Genomic DNA, 23506 nt, shown 5'->3' with positions numbered 1-23506 from the left:
GTGCTCCAGACCAGAGGCATTCCCTGGCCCTCCAAACAGGCACCCCTCACCCGGCAGGAGGTCCTCCCTGGCACAGGGCAAACAGGTCTCTGGCCCCCAACCCCCACCAGCCTTCCTTCTCCAGGACAGCCCTGCGTGCAACACATTGCCACAGGCCCATCCATGCTCCTATGCTGTCTAGGCTCAGACTGTGGCATATGGCCTCCAGCTCGCCTATGACTTCATGCTCATAATGCACCACTCCCACCTATGTGGTGACCAATTAACTAGCCTCCCCTGTCAAAAGACAAGATTTCCACCTGGACTGTGCAAACAGCTAATCCTTTCCCTCCTCACAGAAGTTATTTGACTGATAAAACTCCACATACCATAAAAGTCACCCATTCGTGGTTTGGTATATTCACAGCAATGCAACCATTACCACCATCTAATTACAGAACATTTTTATAACCCCAAAAAGAAACCCATCCCCATTAACAGTCACTTCCCACCTACCCCTCCCCTGCCCTGGCAACCACTAATTTACCTTCTGGCTTTATGCATTTGCCTATTCTGGGCATTTCCTATAGATAGAATCAGGGATCCAGGCTTCATTCCTTGTTATGGCTGAATAACATTCCATTGTATGGATTTACCACATTTTATTTATCCATTGGTCGGCTAAGACTTTTTGGCTATTACGAATTATGTTGTTATGAACATCTATATACATGCTTTGGAGTGGACACATAGTTTTAATTCTCTTGGAATATACCTAGGAGTGGAATTGCTGGGTCATCTGGTAATAACCAATCTCTTTTGAACCTCAGCATAGCCTAGTTTTAACTCCCTTTGCAGTTTCTGGTTCTTCCTTCCCCAGGACACTTCCAAAATGCCTAATTACACCGTCCACACCTTGGGCAGCCTGCCTCACAAAGAAGTAATCTTAAAAATCCTTGTTGTAGGCCGGCCTGTGGCTCACTTGGTAGAGTGCGGTGCTGATAACACCAAGGCCACGGGTTCGGATCCTATATAGGGATGGCCGGTTTGCTCACTGGCTGAGCATGGTGCTGACAACACCAAGCCAAGGGTTGAGATCCCCTTACCGGTCATCTTCTTTTAAAAAAAAAAAAAATCCCTTGTTGTATCTCTCTCTGCTCGTTACTCACCCTGAAAAATCTATAGAAAAGAACTGGATGAGAGAACTGCAGGCTAACCCAGCACAAGTTCAGGTGTAATTGTACGGCAGTTTTCCATTTAGTATAACTCAAATTCAAAATCTCAGCCATTATAATTGAGACACTTACGGGGAAGTTGTTGTGGACGCTCCGGAGGAAAAAAATCTCCCTTTGGTAATGCCCTCTCATCCTGAAAGAGGAAGAAAATGAATAAATCTCAGCATTCATTGCAGCACTGTAACAGCAAAGATGGAAACAACCATCATCAACAGAGGACTGCTTAAATAAATTATGGTACATCCATACCGTGGAATTAATATGCAAGGGTGAAAAAACATTTGGGAGCAGGTTTGCTACCTCCTGTGTCAAGGGGAAGGATAAATATACACCTGCACATTATTGTGGGGACAGTGGGGACCTGGACTAGAAGTATGAGTGAGAATCTCATACTACCTCTTCGTGCAATTTGACTTTTGAGTCATGTGAATCCACTGTCTTTTCAAAAAACCAAACTGAATGTTTAAAGTAACTAAAAAATGCTTTATATTTCCTTCTGTCCTCTTCCTGAATTTGAGCCCTAACTACATTGCCCTCAGCATGTTCCAGTCATGCTTGTATTAACTTTTTTCTTTGGCACAGCCACAGCAGGGCTAATGTTTATTAAAACTAAAACACTCCAACAGACCTTTTGAAAGCTGTCTGAATCAAAGACTTAATTATGTTCACATCAAATATGATGCTAACTAAACACTGTATTGTAATACTTTGAAAATTGGAAACCCATATATATAACCATTCTTTGAAACTGATCACTCTGTTCAAGCAGGATACTCAGTGACTTCCTAAACATGCCAGTAACAGCCAACTGTGCAAAGGAAAAAAACATCTACAGAAGAGCTGCATGAGCAGAAGGTTATTTCTGTCACAATTTGCTCAACATACTGTACCCTATTTAACTTAGACTGATCCACAAATATAGTAAAGTGGCTGTGTGTACACTCTTAATAAGTTCATGTTTGGGAGACTTAATTCAATATATTACAGAGAAAGAGATTCTATTAACTTACCATTTTGACATGCATTGGTCTATCAAATAGCAGTTGGCCATTAAACATAGCTGATATTACAATTAAGGCTATTTCCCATAATTCTAAAAACACGCACAGCTAGAGAGAAATACAAAAAAGAAGAAAAATACTCCAACTGCTACCAGTCCCTTAAGTGGTTGAATTTTGTGAGCAATTTCAATTTTGCATTACACTTTCAAATATTTGTTTCTATAATGAGCATAAAAGTAACAATAAATAAAGCTCAATGGAGAAAAAACAAAAAAACAGGAAACCTCAGCTTACTCCTTAGGTGTGAAGTTTCACTGATAACCTTACATTTTTCTCCAAACCATCCTCTTGAGCAGTAGCACCACAGCTTGCTGTATGTGTCCAATGGGCTAGGTGTCCTTCCTGAGTTTAATGACTATGTTCACGTGTGTCCACTGTGATTTTTATTTTTTTTATTTTTTTAAAAGATGACCAGTAGGGCCGGCCCGGTGGTGCACTGCTACAGTGCGCCACTTGGGGGCGTGGTGGCGCTCCCGCCGAGGGTTCGGATCCCACATACAGACCGGTTCCGCTCACTGGCTGAGCGAGGTGCGGGTGTGACACCGAGGGTTGCGATTCAGTTGCCGGTCCCGGTTCGGTCTGGGCGCGACACTGAGGGTTGCAATCCGTTGCCGGACACGAAAAAAGACAAAAAATAATAATAATAATAATAAAAATAAATAAATAAAAGATGACCAGTAAGGGGATCTTAACCCTTGACTTGGTGTTGTCAGCACCATGCTCACCCAGTAATCTAACCGGCCATCCCTATATGGGATCCAAACCCATGGCCTCGGTGTTATCAGCACCACACTCTCCCGAGTGAGCCGAGCCATGGGCCGGCCCTCCACTGTGATTTTTAAAAAGCTGTAACACTAGGGTAAGCCTAGAGTCAGGGAAGAAGTGCCTCTTCCAAAACGTCTACTCACTGGAGATAGGGCCCTATAAGGATTTATCCTATATAAAATAACAATCTGACTTCTCTCTGGTGGTGCATTCTTTGGCCTTCCCACTCCAAACCCCAACTCCTCTGACAATAAAACTGGAAAAGAAGACTCATGGGCATGTGCCTATGTTCTAACCATCCCTTCTACCCACATCGTATTGAACTAATTCCACCCCAGAGAACTTTCAAATTCCACAGCAATGCATTACCTCTAGTCACACAGAAAATATTAATACCAGAGTTACCTCTTCCTCACAAACCTGTATTACTAACACAGCATTTAGATCAAACTGTTCACCATGAGTTGAATTCCTGCAAAAGGATACATATAGCTTGCACAGCTTCAATGGACTGTTCAAAAGTAACAGTGCCTATTCCACGACTTTTTCCATCTTTATCCTCAAGAATGTCTGCTCGGACCACCACACCAGCCATACTAAATACTTCCTTCAGTTTCTTCCAGCCAACTTTATAATCCAGCTAATCAAAAGAAAGTGGGGTAAAAACCTCAGTGTAAACATCTTAAAAACTTACATTTTTACTACATGAATGAGACATGCTTTGGTCAGAAACAAGCATTAGGAAATAATGTCACAAAAACTAATTGACTACAGCAGCATTTTTGAAATAGCATTATAAAGCCTGGCCTTAACTGTGCTGTGCTGCTTACTGTCTCTTAGAAGGAACAGCTTAAGTCACCTTACACCTACTGTCTCTGCTCATATGTACACTTTACCCTGAACATAAACTGCACAAAATAAACCCAGAGAATGCAGACCCAACTACCACTTTTGTAAACACCTGCAAAACTCAGTAAATAGAGCCCCAATGGGACCATGGTCAAGCCTATAACTTAGGTCATTAATGAACAAAGCCCAACACCAATGTTGATTTTTAAATAAATCAAGGAGATAACATAACCCTCACTTAAATTTTTTCTCTCAAAATAAACCACTTTCATAACGTAATGACAAGATCATTTCATAAAGTTCTGATTTTCAACTTTAGACAATGTTTCCATTTACTTACATTTGCTACAAATACTGTGCTTCCAAGTCTTCCAGCCTGCAATGCATGGATAATCTCATTTGGGATGTTAGGATTATTTAGGATACTGGGTGGGATATTAATCATTCCTGGGCCACCTGGTCCCATACCCATCCCACCAGTCGTAGCCATCACCTTTTGCATTGCTCTCCTGGCATGTTCACCATCAGGATCCTAAAACAGGCACAAAAGCGTTACATTTAACTAACCCAGTGACAACTAAATCCATGCTTGCACAGTAACTGATATTCTCAAAACTTCAGAGATTGAAGGGTTACTTGGAAAGCATTTTTCTCAAACCTATTAATAAGAAATTACATGAACTAAACCACAAGCCTATGAAAAGTCCCAGCTAAAGAAACAGGAAAGAAAAACAGGTCGTAAAATTTAGTGCTGAAAATACAGCTCTCAACTGAACTAAGCAAAAAGGTGAGAGGAATGACATGATTAGCTGACATAATATAGAACTTCCCATCTTCATGTGCTTGGTATGGTTGAATCTTACTAATTCAGTGGGGTTTTGTAATTTCCATAAATCCCATTCATTTTTTTCCTGGGTGAAAACACAGTTCTAGATCACCAAGGTACCCCATCCTTCAAGTCCTTTATGTATCTGATTCATGCATGTGAAGTCTGGAGAATGTAACGTTTGGGCAGCTTTGTGAAGCTCTGGTACTGACACTAGTCTTGAACTCTCTGCCCTGTGGTTCTTTACCACCATCAACACTAAAAAAAGACACTACTGACACACAAGAGAGCCTACCATGCTTTCCTCTCTAAGCTCTACATGTACTGATCTTGGGCTGGCTGGTTAACTCAGTTGCTCAGAGTTCAGTATTCTTAACACCACAGTCAAGGGTTTGAATACCTGTACTGGCCAGCCGCCCAAAAAATAAACAATCAAACTGATCTTCCTCCCCAAGAAGAAAAGGTAAAATGAAGTCAAGGAAGGATTTAATCAACAGCAGCAGCAAAAAAAAAAAAAAACCCTCTTCTAAGAGGGCAAGAAATTTGATTTGTATCAGACAGGATAGAGGATTTGAGTAATGACAAAGGCGGGCCAAGAATATGGCTCAGACTGGGTAAAACTGTAAAGGTGTAGAGTTCCTTACTTGCACAAACACAATTTTAAAACCACAGGCTCAATCTGAGTGTCCCTGAGACAACAAAGCCTAAAACAAATTACAGATATTAGGAAGGCAGTCAGCAGTCACTCAGGATCTGCTCAACCACTATTCCAAAGTCCTTGCAGGAATGGCTGCTGAAGCCTGTGACTGACCCTCTTCATTAAGAACAGGTTGGTCTGTTTGACTATAAAATGCAGTCAACGGGGCCGGCCCGGTGGCGCACTGCTACAGTGCGCCGCTTGGGAGCACGGTGGCGCTCCCGCCGAGGGTTCGGATCCCACATACAGACCGGTTCCCGCTCACTGGCTGAGCGAGGGGCGGGCGCAGCGCCGAGGGTTGCGATCCCGTTGCCGGTCCCGGTCCGGTACGGGCGCGACACTGAGGGTTGCGGTCCGTTGCTGGACACGAAAAAAGACAAAAAAAAAGGGGGGGGGGGAATGCAGTCAAAGGCCATTACTGTCTTCTAACTCTATACAAGAACAACTCCACCATTAGACACGATATCCACAATGTTAATCAAGAGCTTACTTCTTTGACTTTCAGTGGTCTTCCACTCAGACTATGCTTGTTTAGAACTTCTGCAGCTTTTTTCATGCTCTCTTCCATCTTGAATTCAACAACGCTATGAAGAGTCAAAAGGAAGTGAGTGAAACCAGTCCCACAACTTAAAAGGCTCAAATGCCAGTAAGTAACTAAACAATACTTACGCACATCCCTTTGGGAGAAGCCACAGACCAGTCAGAAGAGCAAGAAAAGGGGGGGAAAAAAGAAAAGAAAAGAAATAGTAAATATCAGACAGTTATAAATAAATTAAAAATATGATTTATGTAATAAAGTTAGTTTTTTTTAATTAACCCTTCTAAGAGAAAGCTGACAGACGTGCCTTGCCTAGCCTTCCTCATTAAAAGTTGGACTCCTTAATATCTCCTTTTCCTACACATTACCAGCACTGCACTATCATTGCTGAAGTTATAATAAGCAGACCTAAATTCAGGTTCTCCAAGAAATCACACAAACTTTAGATCTGCTTCCCTCTGTACTCAATCAATTCCTATCATACTCCTCCTAAATCCATCCCTTCCATAAATTAAGCTCATCCTTTTGATTATTCTAAGCCATTCTATTACACGACAGAAAATAGTTTATGTTCTCTTTAAACTAGGCCAATTTTGAACATTCAAGTTTTTAATATTTGGATAACAATTTACTGGCACAATGGCAACTTTTCAGAATCTTTGGTTCACACAACTTTCAAATTCAGCAAACAACCAAGAGTAACATTTTCTAGACAAGAACACACGTTTTACATTAATTATACCACCGCTAGAATTCCATGCATAATTCACACACAGCCAATTCCTCTGTTAACAAAGAGACAATGCTGCTATTGGTCCCCAGTTATCCAAATTGGGCATCCAAACAGAAAACCAAAAAGCTCTTTGGCCAGCCATTTGGAAAAGCGGGACTCCCATTTGCAAATCCCCTCCCACCCCACTCGAATGTTTGGCAAAATCATCAAACGTAGCTACTATTAACGTGAGCACTCACTGCCTTCCTGATTTCATTCGATTCCACGCCACCATACAGTTACATTTTTCATGTAGTAAATCCACAGAAGAAATTCTCTCAGACACTTACCCTTGACTTTCCTTCAGCGTCCATTAAGAGCTCCACGTATGTTACCTCACCAACTACAAATCAGTTTCCAGACGACACATAAACCAAGGGAGAAAAGCCAAGAAAACAATGGGAATTTAGAACAATCATCAGCAACCTTGTATGGAGCCTCTGCCTTAATAAGAAAGCCCAGAAACACTCCATGTTCTCTAAACCACCAAACTAGGCATTACAGGTGTGCAGTAAAAATAGGTGAATACTCATTAACAATATGTCCTTGATTTTCCTCCCACCACAAACAAGCTATTGCCACAAATTTCCATATCAATTTCCCTGTCCGGAATACTCATTCATGACTAGAGGCAATCCAAATCTATAGGAAAGAAGTCTGCATGATTCACTTTTTGGGGGAAGGGAGGAAAATAGTTTTACACATATAATCTTACTGGTGAAAGCAGGTAAACAGCACACAAGTTGCAATGCCATCGAACTGAGCTCACATGCTATAAATACAAGTATTTGTGTACACATAAGCTCAAAGGCACACACACGGCCACAGGGCCAGCTTCGTGGTGTACAACACGTGCAGTCACAGAGCCCCAGGCTCAGGAAGGCCCATGCTTGGTTTATTGCTCTGTTATCATTGTCTGGAAATTCTTAAGGGGGGGGAGGGGGCCCGCTGTCTGGTGCACAAGGCTCTCCCAATTGAGCTAACTGGCCAGCTTGAAATTCTTAATTTAACCAAAGGCCCCTTGTTTTCATTTTGCACTGGGCCCCACAAATTCTGTAGCTGGTCCTGCACACAGCACTAGGCTCAACGACTGTTAAAAGCAGAATGTTTGAATGTTCAATCACAAAACCAGAGCAGCATCTGGATTCTCTTCAGTGAATTAAGCCAGGCTTTACTCTTGCTGCTTTCTAAACCTCCCATAAAAGGACACCAATAAATTCAAATTTAGGGCTCAGTTTGCATCTAAACAGTTAGATAGACTCACATGATTCTAATCTACACAAAGGGGGGGGGGGGTATTTTGAAAATGTCCGCAGATTTTCCTCAAGATTTGGATTGCCAATTCATGACCACCGTGACCAGATGTTAGAATCCATCAAGACATCCACCAATATGGCTGCTGAACTTGAAGATGGCACACAGAAAACAAAAATGTTAAGCATTCACTTGGAGAAAACAATCCCTAAGCAGGCTCTCCAAAGTCAAAAACAGGCTTTTGTTCTCAGCAATAATCTTTTTTTTTTTTAAAGGATATGATCTGAAAGCCTTCTCCAATTCAGTTTTCAAGTTTGGTTTAGCAGTACAGGGTAAAAATAATCCATTTAATGGCCTCAATAAGCCCTGCATATTCCAACTCCTTTGTTCAAAGGACATTAAAATTATGAGGATTTTCAAATTAAATATTTACATGTTAATAAATAATATATAAAATTATTTCACAAATAAAATGAACAACTTGAAGGACATTTATTAATGGATTCATATACTGGTTGAAGGCAAGGCCAAGTGTTAAAAGTTTAAGTCTATAGCCTCATCTTCCTTGTCCTTTCCTGAAATGTTACAGAACCAAACTGGCACTTTGCACAAAACAGGAAGGAGAGAGAATCAGTGCAAAGAAATGGAGAAAGGAAATAAGAGGGACCAGTACTGTTTAACTGTTGGAGTATGTACTTGTGGGGCAAACTGAAAAATGGTCACAGCAAAGGACAGTTGTACAAATTGGCTTTACCCTCACAACAGTAAAGCAGTTCCAAAAAAGTTGTGACCATTCCTGAGGCCATGTTAAAAGCTATTTATTTCAACAGCAGCAGCCACTCAAGGACCAACAGCTCCTATCTCCACTTGGATGAAAATGACAAGTAATGTCAAAAGTGAAGAGACCCCAAATTTATTTCCTACAAGCTGTGACTACCACCTAAAAACCTTTAAAAAATTAAAGAATCACAATCCCTAACTCAAGACAGCTGTAACCATGTGGGCAGAATTCAAAAGTTTCTAATCTGTGTCCATAAAGACACATTATCAAAAAGCTGTTATTGCTAACAGAAATCAAGCAAGTCCAAACCAAACTTTTTTCCATAGTCATAACCATTTTAATAAAAAGCAAGGTTTAGAAATCAGGACTTTTGGGCTGGCCTGGTGGCTCACTCGGGAGAATGCGGTGCTGATAACACCAAGGCCCCGGGTTCGGATCCCATATAGGGATGGCCGGTTCGCTCACTGGCTGAGCGTGGTGCTGACGACACCAAGTCAAGGGTTAAGATCCCCTTACCGGTCATCTTTAAAAAAAAAAAAAAAGAAAAAGAAATCAGGACTTTTGGGGCCAGCCCGGTGGCACACTGCTATAGTGCGCTGCTTGGGAAGCGCGGTGGCGCTCCCGCCGAGGGTTCGGATCCCACATACAGACCGGCCGCTCACTGGCTGAGCGAGGGGCGGGAGCAACGCCGAGGGTTGCGATCCCGTGGCCGGTCCTGGTCCGGTATGGGCGCAACACTGAGAGTTGCGATCCGTTGCCGGTCATGAAAAAAGACAAAAAGGAAAAAAAAAAAGAAATCAGGACTTTTTCCTCCTAACATTCTAGTGATGGCAGATACCTAACTTCAATCTTTTGCACTAAAAATTTGCTTAAAATGTCCCTCCCCCTTCTCCCCACACATGGTACTGTGTTTAGCAGTCATCTGTGGCTGCAGCAGGGGCAATGCTGTCCCCAGCACCACTGGTAATAATCCTGCTGCTCGTTAACTCATAAAACTGCAACCTCTACCCTGAGAGACCTCATCAATTCATTGTTACAGGATCTGCAATAGTTGCTGTCTCACACTTCCCTATAGGAAGATAATCCCTGAAGTCTAAAAGACCACCTCTCTTTTGGTTCTACAATATTAAAGCAAAGACTTATTTTCTGTTGTCAACACAACTATCGACAAGAATTTGAAGGCAAAATGTGCCAAGTAAACACAGCCTGGTCACATTCCATGAAATGCAGTTTAAAAGAGCAAACCATCCAGAGCAGATCACACAATTGGGACTCAGGCACAGGCAACAGCTTGGCAGTAGGAGCAGTCTTACAGAAACAGAACTTGCAGTTATTAACGAAAAATACTGCTGCTCCTCTCCCTTCCTGAACATAGATGGAATCCATGGAATCCCAAGAGTAGGCTGCTAAGACAAATTCTATTGCAGCTTTAAACACCAGAACATCTAAATGAAAAAAATAAGACTTTGAAAAATCTAACACCAAATGTTATCTATCTCTATTTAAAATGCTGCCAGAAACCATTTAATCAACATTTAAGTATTATTAAAAACAGTGCCTCGAAAATAAAACATATTGTAAGGATAAGTAGATGAGCAACCCAAACTCAGGTGGTCCCTTAGAGGAACTCTGACTTAATACTCCTGCACAAACTTTTATCACAATGAGTATTTGTTTTTGTATTCCCATTTACTGCTCATGTCTGAAATAGAAAAAAGAAAAGAGAGAGAGAGAATAGAGGCCAAAGCTTCACTGAAGAGAATTCATGTGATAAGGCCTGTAATTCACATGTGATAAGTCCTATAAGACAGGGGGAGGGAGAGCTCGAAAATAGGGCACAATATCAAACATTCTTCACCTCATAAGTCAATTCTTAGGTACTCACTCTAATGGAGGGATGCCTGGGATAAATGCACATTTCAATTTGGAAAGCCTTTTTATTTAATATACCATGAAGACATTTTAAAATAATTATTCTACACAATGACTACATGACTTATGGACAAGTTAGAAAATGACTGAGCCCACGCTTGTTCCTCACTCCATGGTGACAGAAGAAGAGCACTACCTCTCTAATCAGACCAAAGCTCAGTGTAAGCCAGACAGGCTGCACTGCTGGAGTTCAATTTAAGTATTCAGACACAAGAATTTAGCACTGCAGGCCTTTCTAAAATGCAGGCTGAATTTTCAACAAATGAAAATACAAAGGAGCAAGTAGACTGGATGTGGATTTTATTTAAATTGAATATAAAGTTCTGCCTCACAGACCCACAATGTAGATGATCTCCAAGAGCCAAAGGAGGCTTTCTACTGGACTACACTTACCCTCTGGGCCTCAATTTTCTGTCAGCTGGAATTTGAAATTTACTTAAAGTGATGCATTAAATAATACCAGAAGGATTAAATGCTTAAAGAAATCTTTGCTTACACAAATTAAACTGACTGCTGCTAAACTTGGGATTGATTTGAGAGTAAACAACATCATTGACCTTCCTTTCTTCCTCAACCTGGGCTCCGTGTTTACTCACTGCTGGTTCAGCACAGTCCTGCCTGGGTTGCAGCTGCCCCACCTCGATACTGCCAGCTCCCTGGTTAAGCCAGGAGAACAAGGAGCCAGCGCCAAGCTTTCTTCATCCACAAAGGATTTTACGGTCTCAAACTGATGTAGCACAACACTATTTAAGTTTAAAATGCCCAAAGATCACCTTTTACTCAAAGAAATCTTTATTTTTCCACTCAGTCCTTACAGCCAAACACTTTAAGATGTATATCCCATTATCTGTTGTGATGCAAATGGTAGCTGGTTTGGCAATCTCCAATTCAAATTTCATATGGGCCGACCCGGTGGTGCACTGGAGAGTGTGCCGCTTGGGAGCGCGGCGGCGCTCCCACCAAGGGTTCGGATCCCATGTGGAGACCGGTTCCCGCTCACTGGCTGAGCGCGGTGCGGACGCAACACCGAGGGTTGCGATCCCGTTGCCGGTCCCCGGTACGGGCGCGACACCGAGGGTTGCGATCCCGTTACCGAGCAGTAAAAAAAAAAAAGACAAAAAGGAATAAAAAAAAAAAAAAATTTCATATAACACAGGCTCAATTTTTTCTTCAATCCAGCAACTCTTCCGTGTTCACAGAAGCCATCTGTCCATGTAATACCGCCATTAAAAACATAAGCATGGGGCCGGCCTGTGGCTCACTCGGGAGAGTGCAGTGCTGATAACACCAATGCCACCGGTTCGGATCCTATATAGGGATGGCCGTTTAGCTCACTGGCTGAGTGTGGTGCTGACAACATCACGCCAAGTGTTAAGATCCCCTTGGGCCGGCCCGGTGGCGCACTGCTACGGTGCACCGCTTGGGAGCGTGGTGGCACTCCTGCCGAGGGTTCGGATCCCACATACAGACCGGTTCCCGCTCACTGGCTGAGCAAGGTGCGGGTGCGACACTGAGGGTTGCGATCCGTTGCCGGACACGAAAAAAAAAAAAAAAGATCCCCTTACTGGTCATCCTTTTAAAAATAAATAAATAAATAAATAAATAAAAACATAAGCATGGTCAAAAGAAAAGAAATAGAAACCTTCCTTTTGTTCCATCGGTACACTTCGAGTGGGAAGGAGAAAGCAGGAAGCAGGTGCTCCAGGAAAGAGCAGGTTGTGAAAACAGTATTTAATCCATGGCTCTGACTGATATGATAGAAGGGGGGGTGAGGGGTAAAAAAAAGCAGCCTGGCTCAGAACAAAACAAAGCTCTCAATACTATATTTTCTCTTTAAATTCAGCAATGATAATTTTATGACAGTGCCACCAAACAGCTGGGCACCAAACAATCTTTGTGATTCTATCTGGGAAAAAGCAAAAATGACCAGTTCACATAATATTAATAGGATCTCCTAGAATGCTGCTTAATGCTAACATCAAAGAGGGAGACTAGGGCCAGCCCGTGGCTCACTCGGGAGAGTGCGGTGCTGGTAACACCAAGGCCACGGGTTTGGATCCCATATAGGGATGGCCGGTTAGCTCACTGGGTGAGTGTGGTGGTGACAACACCAGGTCAAGGGTTAAGATCCCCTTACCTGTCATCTTTTTTTTTAAAAAAAAAAAGAGGGAGACTATACAGCTGCTGTCAAAGAAGGGGAAGAAGATCAAGAATTAGGCAGAGGTATGTAACACAATTTCACGCATGTTTATGCTTAGAAAAGCTCCCCTCTTGCCATCTCAAAGCTAGCTACTTTAGTTCTGCGAGGCTGCAATTAGACACAGCTGCAATGATAGAAAATTTAAGTTCAGGACAACTAATTCTAGCTTCCACTAGCTTCCTGAAACAGGACCTAGATTTCATCAGGGCTAGACTCTTAAAATGCAGATTGATAAAGAATGGATGGATTATGACAGCCGAAATCTCTGTGGTTTGTCCACTTGGGATTATTTTGAGACTAACACATTTTGAGTGTAAGTGCCTCTATCTGCCATTTTTTCTGTACAATAAGTCTCCGAAAAACTTAAAACTTATTGGCAACAAATTTCAAGTAAATATTTCACATTTAAAATAACCGTTTAAACATATTTTTGGTATCCCAAGACATGAATAACAATGTATTTTTAAAACCTCATAATGAAAAGCATCAGAACATTTCTTAAAGAGTCACATGTATGTAAACACAGTAAATTTCTTTAGACTTCACATACTGTATTACCATAAAAAAGATTACCTTTCTCTTATTAAAATCACTTTACCCACAATCCAATACTGCTAGTAATTTAAACAGCAAATTAATTTAACCAGTACAGGGGAGCTCTAAACAAGAACATTTTAAGGTTCGTTAAAAATAACTTATTTACTGCACACCTGTAATTCTAAATTACACCACCAAAAATACACTGAAAGGGCTGAGCCCAGGCATTCGTAGCAGTATGCCAGGGGAATATGAGAACCAGTTTGGAAGTATCCAAATAAACCACCAGGCTGGCTCTACACTTAATACAGTGCAAAATAGTAAATTGAGGTGAACTGCTTCTACATCCAGAAACGTCATGGCTGCTGCTGCTGCTGCTGCTACCAGCTTTAAGGCTTCCAAAACTGAATTACTGAATGGTAAAGCAGTAAAAATGTCACCTACTTTATCCATCATGTCCCAAAACTGGTTCACACACTCCTAAAAATGAAAAAATAATTTGGCCTGCAATCTCTTACAAAATTCTAACAAATGCATTTTCAAAGCCACATTCCTGGTTCTTGGAACTACTATACCTTATTATCAATAGAAATAGCAATTCAGCAGTTCAACCAAATCACAAGAACACAAATTTGGGGGTTATTCCAAAAACTAATTCGAATGAGACCCAACTGTACTGTACAGAAATTCTAAGCTTGTATTGAAGCAGCAGTCCCAAAAACCAAGAACACTGCATCTGGGATGACACATGACACGCCCTTCAGACAAAAAGAAGAAACTTCACTCTTGCCCTAGGAGCCTTGGCAGGAATGATTTGGCTGATCAAGGCAGGAAAACAAAACTCACACCAAAACATTTTTCCATCCATGTTACCTGGAGAAATACCACATGGGAGAAGCACACGACTGTACGAAGAGGTTCACAGTGCCTAGTGCTTCTTGCATGTCATGGTCAAAATAAGTAATGGGATAATGACGGCAGTGGCCATTCATAATTTCAAAACCCAATGCGGGGAGCACCAGTACACATACCAAAAATGGCCTATCCAAGTGACATCTCTGTCACTGAAATGTTAATCATTTGACAAATCAAGCTCACATCTCTTTTCATTATGAATGTTCCAGAAAACCAATACCTTTCAGTCCTTCGAAGACTCCATTAGGGTAACTTGATTCTAGATTTCCCTGGTGGGGGAGGGGTGTTCAAGGTATTATACAAAGTGTTTTCCATCAATAGTTTTGATTAAAACAGGGCTGAGTAATCTAGTACTGAGTGCCACCAGCAGGGCCAAGAATCAGGAGAGAAAGGAAGACAGCAGACAGACAGGAGTGAAGGAGAGAAAAGAGAACACAGGTAATGTGCACAGGGGGTGAGGCAGAAGACCATGCGGGAAGTGTCTCCTTGGACCTCCTGGTGGCAGCAGAGCTTGGTTGCTTCCCCTATCCTTGGCCAGAATCCAGATACCTGGGCTGTGACAATGTGCACCTTAAGGCACCACATTCCAAAGCAGATACCTCATTTTGAGCCCTCCAATGGCCAATCTACTCTTTTTTTCCAGGAGGTGGGGGGCTAACAAATTTAATACAAGCTACTATTTTATAGTTTGAAATCTGAGCAGCACATGGTCCAGCTACCAAATTTTGATCCCAGGAAGACATCCACAAAATTTAAACAAACTAAATAGTTTAGTTCCTGCCAGATTAAAAAGCTTTAATTAAAAAAAAAAAAAAAAAGGAAGAAAAAATATGAAAGAAAGAAAAAACCTCTCACATGTGAAGAATTGAAAATTTCCTAATACAAAAAAACTCCCCTCAAGCCTAATCAAAGCCCTATCAACCATATTAAGCCAGTAAGATCATGTGTAGGCCTAAGGACCATACAGACCATTCTGTCTGACACACAGGGGCATGACCACAAAAAAACAAACAAACAAAAAAAAGTGGGGTAAGGTAAGGGGGCTTAACTCTCACACCCGGACAGAACACATGCTCTACCCAGGACAGCTTCCACTGACAAAAAATAATCAAGGAATTAGCCACAGAAAAGATGACACACCAACCTTCTTACCCTACTCAACCACCAGTACCATTACCTTTTTCTTTAACCAGGTCTTTAAGAGACTGCCATTTCACATCAAAAGGTATGTTTGTAATGAAGGCTCTGTATCTTTTAGTTGGATTGGCATATGGCTCAAAGCGATTGCCTCCTCTTTTTATGCTTTTCTCCTTCCTTTTCTCATTCTGAGTAGGTCGTTCTCCTTCACTGTATTCAAAAGACAGAAAAGGGGGGGTTTTTACATGTTAACACAATATAAAAGACAATATTTCACATGCCAGGTTTACAACTCCACACAAAGTTATGTATAACACAAGACTAATATCGGTATTGGTTTGAGACATTCAAACCAAAGTGCACCGTAGGGCAGAAAGTAGCAGTAGTGCATTCCTTAAAATTCACCTATCAAGAAACCGCTCCTAAGAAAAGTGTGCTCTCCTAGGTTTATGAGCACTCCTATGGGCTGTAACAGAGACCAGAAGTAACAGAGCAGGGAATGAGGCCAGCTCCCTGCCCCAAGGTGCATTCATTCCAAGACAGAAACAGGAGGAGAAGGAAAGATTTACACGATTTCATGGAACAGAAATACAAGGTGACACACATAAGCCCGACCAATTTTAGCTTCACAAATAAAAGCATCTTTCATTGTGCTTTTAAAGAAAAAAAAAAAAAAAGGTAGGAATGTAAAATGGTGAAGCCACTGTGGAAAACAGTTTGGCGGTTACTCAAAATTAAACATGGAATTACCATATGACCCAGCAATTCCAATCCTAGTTATATGCCCAAAAGAATTAAAGAATTAAAAGCAGGAACTCAGATATGTATATACCAGTGTTCACAGCAGCATTATTCATAAAAGCCAAAGACGGAAACAACACAAGTGTTCGCCAACATATGAATGGAATAAACAAAAACATGGTACATTCATGAAATGAAATATTATTCAGCCATATAAAGGAATGAAATTCTGCTACATGCTACAATATAGATGAACCTTGAGGACATAACACCAAGTGAAATAAGCCAGACACAAAAGTACAAATACTGTAAGATTCCACTCAGATAAGATACCGTGAACAGGCAAGTTCACAGAGACAGAAAGTAGAACAGAGGTTATCAGGGGCTGGGGGGAGGTGGAAACGGAGAGTTGTTCAATGTGCACTGAACTTCTATTTAGGATGACTAAAAATTTCTGGGAATGGATAGTAGTGATGGTTGCACAATACTGTCCTTAACTGTACACTTAAGATGGTTAAAATAGTGTATTTTATGTATATTTTAACCACAATTTTTTTAAAAAAAATCAAAAAAGGGGGAAGAAACCATTCTCTACACAACCTTCCTACTTTGAAACTAGGAAACTCCCAAGTCTGAGCAACCCTGGTAGGTAAAAGACAGCACGCAGACAATCCCACCTTCAGCAAAGAAGAGTGGATGCTTTTTTGGCATGTCCATCCCTGTAATATTTCTTGTTAGGTGTCTTTACACTGTAACATTTCATCTCTAAGCTCTATAGATACAAATTCAGTTTAAAGTGGAACATGAAAAAAGTTTCAAAAGAAATGCACATTTCCAAAGCACAGCACCAGACATCAGACTGGAAACCCAGGTGTGTGCATCAACCAGGGGAGATCCCATGTATTGACTGATTAGAGCTGTTCCCTCCTCTGTTGCTGGCTCAAGGTCAGCCCCCTCTGACTACAGGGAGGCACCAATGAGAGCTGACCAAGAACTGTGGAATATACCATAAAGCAAATGTACTTCACAGGGCCTGGTTTTCCAAAGCCTTGCAGTGCAAGTTTCAAGTATTGACATTGCAAAGGACAGGAAATTTTCCTCAGGCTACAAAGTCTCTGTTATAAGATAAAGATTTGTGGCACAGCACAGCTGCTAGCTCAAAGACAGACAAGTTGCTGATTGAGATGTAAAGATACTGAGAAATTGCTGTAAGAAAGGAATGTTTGCTAGATCAAGCTTTTGTTGGTAGATCACTTAATTGTCTAATGGAATGTCATCTGACTTGTTTCACTGAAAGTTACCAGCCTATATTGTTAAACTATAACCCCACCTATGTTCTCTTCCTTTAACTTCCCAGTCTGGAAAATAAATGCAGGAAGAGAAGCCCAATTCGGGGTTAATTTCCCAAGGAAGGGATGACTCTCGCTTGAGGGTTCCAGGGAAGTTAACCACTTTGGGGCTTCTCACTGCTCAGAAGAGATGGGCTTTGAGTAATCCTTTGCAGCTCTGTCACCCAGGGGAAGTGGGGTGACAAATCCGTGAGGGGCAAAGCAACAAAGAACAAGTGGGGAGTTGGCAGCTATAGAAAGTTTCTCAGGGCACTTTTCACTTCCTGAGCCCTGTACTTTCTAGCAGTGAGAATCCAGCAACTTTTCTTTTTTTTGGCGTCTGGCCAGTAGAAGGACCCAAACAGGTGATCTTGGTGTTACAAGGCTGTGCTCTAATCTAGCAACTCTTAAACCACAGGCTCCAGCAGAGTTCATGATTCTTGACAAAAATGGAAAAAACAAAAAGGCAAGAGTATTGTATTAATGATTTACAAGACTACCTTTGTTTAATTAATGTGATCTTTTTTCTGGAATATGTCTTCCTTTTGTGGGTGAGGGATAGGGTTCAAATACCTGATGGTAGCTGGAGGAGGACTGTATTTCTCAACATCCTTACTTGGAAAAAATTAGCAACTTTTTGTCCCCCCTGTAGTGTCTTTCACTGGTCCCCCATATCCAAACACAAGGTCTCCAAGTAGTGTCCCAGCAAAGGTATCACACTAGTGTGAGCTACACCTCACTTGACGCAAGGCAAACTAAGAAAGGCAGCTTCCTCCGTGACCTGAACTATACCAATACACAATCAACAGGATTCCCTTCACACGGACTGGCAGATGACGCGGAGTTATAGCCACTCCAATTCCCAGATTCCTCGAACTCGGTCTAACCGAGTTCACCGCAGACACTCATGAGGGTGGCTGCACACCACAAAGCAGATGCTAAAGGGAACCCACTACTGTTCCACAGATCACCTGTCTACTTCATAAGAAAGGCCTGCACCAAAGTCTGCCAAACGAACCTATCTGCCAAAGCATCTTTTACTCTTTCTTGGCAGATGAGGAAAGTGTTAGTAAAAATTCATAAGATATAGATCAATCTACATGTCCACCAGAGGGTCCACAGATAGAAATGTATTTTAATATAAGTGGTCTCTCATTTTTTTTTTTTTTTTTGTCCTTTTTGAGACCGGCCGCACCGCGCTCAGCCAGTGAGCGCACCGGCCATCCCTATATAGGATCCGAACCCGCGGCGGGAGCGCCACTGTGCTCCCAGCGCCACACTCTCCCGAGTGCGCCACGGGCTCGGCCCAAGTGGTCTCTTTTGAAACCCCAAATACTTTAAGATTTACATTAAAAAACATTATTCTGACATATGGTCCATGAGAGTTAACAGTTCCAGTGTGTTTCCACAGACTGCTCAGCTCACCTATTAGTTACAAAATGTATAAATAACTAATTACAGCCAAAGCAGGAAACAAAGTATTTAGCCCATACATATTCTGCTGATGCATAATATGGCTAAAGAGACCCAATCTAACCACAGAAGCTGGGTATTTGGTTTGGAGTTCATCTGTATGGCATGGCTCACCACTGAGAAAGCAGCTGTGTTTAATGCTCAAAGTGTGCGCACAGCACCACTGAAAACAAACTTTTCTCTGGCTAATCATTTCCTCCCTCTCAGAAGTTTCCTCATAAGTAAAATAGAACTACCTCTTGTCATTTCCAGCTTTTAAAAAATTGACCTTTTTGAAAATCAGTGACTGCCTCCAACTCTATTCTTAGCAGAATTGTAGAGAACTATCCTCAAAGAAATTCTCACTCAAGACACTTCAAGTGTAGATAATGTGACAGTATAAGAGTGGTGGCCTGAAAAGTTCATTTTTATTTATTTACTTATTTATATATATATATACAAGTGTAGATAATGTGACAGTATAAGAGTGGTGGCCTGAAAAGTTCATTTTTATTTATTTATTTTTATATATATATATATTTTTTTTTTCTTTTTTAAAAGATGACCGGTAAGGGGATCTTAACCCTTGACTTGGTGTTGACAGCACCATGCTCACCCAGTGAACCAACAGGCCATCCCTACATGGGATCCGAACCCATGGCCTTGATGTTATCAGCACCACATTCTCCTGAGTGAGCCACAGGCCAGCCCTGAAAACTTCATTTTTAACATGTCCAATCCTATTTTCTCATTTATCTTCAGGATAAAATTAGGGTAATATTCTACTCCTAAGATATATATAAAACACTTAATTGGAAAGCCTTTCAGAAGTACATTTTTACAGGCAGATTATAACTTGGCAATATTGATAAAATAAATTGCTTTATCCTAAATACCCCAAATATGGAGTATTATAGACATTAAATATTAGGTTTATGAATTGATAACAGAAAATGTTAATTTAAATTTTAAAAGGAGGGGCCGGCCCCGTGGCTTACTCAGGAGTGTGGTGCTGGTAGCACCTGAGGCCACAGGTTCGGATCCTATATAGGGAGCTCACTGGCTGAGCGTGGTGTGGACCACACTGTGCTGAGGATTGCATCCCCTTACTGGTCAAAAAATAAAATAAAAAAATAAATAAAAATAAAATTAAATTAAATTAATAAAATAAATAAAATAAAATAACTTTTAAAAGGAGGATTCAAGATTACCTGTCCACACATCCTAGCTAGCACATAACCTCTGTAACTGTTGGCTATTTTTATGGAAAATAAAATAAAAAGCAGTATTTAAGGAACCTAGAATCTAAAAGCATATTATAAAAGTTTCACCCATGTGCAAAAAAATGAACTTCAATCCATACCTTGCATATACAGGTTGAGTATCCCTTATCTGAAATGCTTGGGACCAGAAGTCTTTCAGATTTTGGAATATTTGCATTATATCCAATGAGCACCCCAAATCTGAAAATCCATAATCCAAAATGCTCCAATGAGCATTTCCTTTGAGCATCATACTGGCACTCAAAGTTTCAGACTATGGAGGATTTCAGATTTCAAGATCTGAGATGCTCAACCTGTACAAAAATTAACTCAAATGTATCATAAATCTGGCTGGCCTGTTAGCTCAGTTGGTTAGAGTGCAGCCTTTTAAGGCCAAGGTCACAGGTTCAGATCCCCACACCAGCCAGCCACCAAAAAAAAAAAAGGTATCATAAATCTAAAAAAAAGAAAATTGACAAATTGGTCCTCAAAATTAAAAATTTCTGCTCTTTGAAAGACACAATTAAGAGTATGAAAGGGCATGCCACAGACTGTAAGAAAATATTTGCAAAGCATGTATCTGGATAAAGGACTAATATCCAAAATACATAAACTCAAACTCAGTAATAAGAATCCAACTTTTAAAAACAAGTAAAAGATCTGACAACACCTCACCAAAGATATATGGATGGCAAATAAGCACATGCAAAGAAACTCAACATCACAGTCATTAGGGAAACTACTACACACCTCTTAGAATGGCCAAAGTTGAAAAGAATGACCAAACCAAGTACTACCAAGGATATAGAGAAAGTAGTAGAAATGTAAAATGGTATAACCACTTCGGAAAAGTCTGGCAGTTTCTTAAAAAGTTAAACATACACCTACATATAACCCAATCATCCATAACTAGCTACTTAAAAGAAAATGAAGCAAATAAAGCATATGTACATATAAACACTTGTATCTGAATGCTCACAGAAGCATTATTTCTAATACCTCAAAAATGGAAAAAGCCATGGATCTTTCAGTAAGTGAATAAACAGACTGTAGCATATCCGTGCAATGAAATACTCAGCAACAAAAAATAATGAACTACACACAATAACGTGGATGAATTTCAAAATAATTATTCTCAAAGGAAACAAACAAAAAAAGAACATACTATGTGATTTCATATACTCTAGAAACCCTTATCTAGCAAACTGATCTACAGCACTATTGACATTTTGAGCCAAATAATCCCTGATTAGGGGTGGGGAAGTCCGGAAGCCCCAGTCATGAAGGTGACGTCAAAAATGTCTGTAAGAGGGCCGACCCTATGGCTCACTCGGGAGAGTGCGGCGCTGGGAGCGCAGCGGCGCTGGGACGCCAAGACCGCGGGTTCGGATCCTATATAGGGTTGGCCGGTGCGCTCACTGGCTGAGCGCGGTGCGAGCGACACCACGCCAAGGGTTGCGATCCCCTTACCGGTCACACACAAAAAAAGCCTGTAAGACACTTCCAAATGTCTTGGGGGTGGGTGAGGGGAAGTGGTCATTCACTGAGAACCACTGATGTATACTGATACAAAAAAAAAAAGTTAAAACGACAAATTTTATGTTACCTGTACTTTACCACAATAAAAAAAAAAATTGTGGTAAATCCAAAGTGTGCCCAGCCTTCCCCTCCCTTCCCTCCACGGTTGCTGGTCTTGGAGCCAAAACATACCTCCGAACCCTTCTCTCAAGTGACTGTAATCAGTGAGCAGGTTTAACGGGAGCACAAGCTCCTCCTTTAAGGAAACTTTAAAAGGGACCCAGATCAGGACTCGAAAAGGTGACGAAGTCTGGAAATGGGTGAGCCCATCTTATGATGAAATATCGTCCCCCCTGAAACACGGAAGAGGGTGCTTTTCCCCCCACTTTGTTTTTGGGATTTTTTTTTTTTTTCTTTAAAGATGACCAGTAAGGGGATCTTAACCCTTGACTTGGTGTTGTCAGCACCACGCTCAACCAGTGAGCTAACCGGCCACCGCTATATAGGGATCCGAATCCGTGGCCTTGGTGTTATCAGCACCACACTCTCCCAAATGAGCCACTGGCTGGTCCTCTGTTTGTTTGTTTCTAAGGGCGAACACTGAGCAGCAGGTCGGATCTCTCCACTAAAACCGACTGCGCACCTGGGAAGCAGGCGCGGGAAGTGCCGAGGGACTTGAGCCGAGGCCAAAGCTTGGCGAGGTTTGGAGGGAGGTACGTCCCCCCGGGCGGGGGACGGGGTCGGCGCGCGTGGGAGGCGAGGGGAGAGCAGAAGCCCGGACCCGGTCCCGCGGGCCTTCCCAACACCTCCCCCGCTCCGCTGCCGTTTACCGGGGCTGACCGCGCGCGACGCTCTGCGCGCGCACTCCCTCCCCTCCCCCCACCTTACGGATAGGGAAACTGAGACCCCAGGCGCAGTGGGGGGTGGGGGAGGAGAGGCGTGAAACCACGCGCCCAAGGTCACCCGACAGGCGAGCAGCCGAATGGGCCTCGGACTCGGGGGCTCTCCGACTCCGGCACCCGCGCCATCACTCCCGCGCGCGGTGGCCCGGCCTGAGGCCTCGGCGACGGGGTCGAACCCGGCCTGGAGGGACTGGGGAACTGAGACTCGAGGCCCGGGAGTAGGAGGCGATCCTTGAAGCGCTCCCGGAACCGCCTGGCTCCCCCGCTCACTGCCTTAGCCATCTCCACCCTCGGGAGGCCCTGAGGGGAAGGCTGGGGCCGGCGTCGCGCCGGGGGTAGGCCTCCAACAGACCTAACGGAGCTGCCGCCGGCCGCTGCGAGGGAGCCCGGCCGGGGGCAAGGAACCGTGGAATACTCACCCCTTCGGACCCGGAGCCCCGTTGCCGCTCGGCACGCCGGGCGCGCCGCTCTCCTCCTCCATTTTGATCTCCGTCGCCGCCACCTCTGCCGCTGCTTCGACCCCTGCCGCCATTTTCTCCGCGTCTGGGCTTTGTGTGAGGGAGCGGGCGGCGCGGCACTGCGCCTGCGCGCTCACGTGACCCAGCGAGGCCGGTAACGCCTGCGCGGGCCGCGGCTGGATCCCGCCCTCGGCCCCCTCCCGCCCCGGGCCACGCCCCTGTTCCGGACCGCGCAGGCGCGGATCTGGCAACTGTTCATTCATTCATTCCCGCGACAAAGTTGGCGTTAGGTACCTACTGGATGTGCTGCACGCCCACGAGTCCGGTACGGGAGGCATCTTTCCCCCCTCCACACACACACACCCCC

General features: G+C 42.7%; 1 protein-coding gene across 7 annotated transcripts in view; it reads right to left on the bottom strand.

Annotated features, from left to right (window-relative positions):
* The window catches only part of HNRNPM (heterogeneous nuclear ribonucleoprotein M), a 42103-nt gene extending 18659 nt beyond the window's left edge, over positions 1 to 23444 (bottom strand). For 4 of the 7 annotated variants that reach the window (XM_008583924.1, XM_008583929.1, XM_008583926.1 and 1 more), the window contains exons 1-9: positions 23101 to 23232; positions 15519 to 15688; positions 7013 to 7065; positions 6082 to 6089; positions 5903 to 5996; positions 4230 to 4421; positions 3527 to 3680; positions 2225 to 2274; positions 1287 to 1347 (exon numbers count right to left, since the gene is read on the bottom strand). In XM_008583924.1, coding sequence (XP_008582146.1) covers positions 1287 to 1347; positions 2225 to 2274; positions 3527 to 3680; positions 4230 to 4421; positions 5903 to 5996; positions 6082 to 6089; positions 7013 to 7065; positions 15519 to 15688; positions 23101 to 23213 — 895 coding nt within the window. In that variant the 5' untranslated portion in view covers positions 23214 to 23232. Of the gene's footprint in view, positions 1 to 1286; positions 1348 to 2224; positions 2275 to 3526; positions 3681 to 4229; positions 4422 to 5902; positions 5997 to 6081; positions 6090 to 7012; positions 7066 to 15518; positions 15689 to 23100 lie in introns of those variants that run through there. The other 3 variants (XM_008583925.1, XM_008583931.1, XM_008583930.1) reach the window with 3 other exon arrangements.
* Positions 23445 to 23506: the final 62 nt, after the last annotated feature.

Source organism: Galeopterus variegatus, unplaced genomic scaffold (genome assembly GCF_000696425.1).
Source record: "Galeopterus variegatus unplaced genomic scaffold, G_variegatus-3.0.2 Scaffold3085, whole genome shotgun sequence".
NCBI lineage: Eukaryota > Metazoa > Chordata > Mammalia > Dermoptera > Cynocephalidae > Galeopterus > Galeopterus variegatus.
The sequence above is the reverse complement of the archived record's forward strand: the minus strand, read 5'-3'. Positions and strand labels throughout refer to the sequence as shown.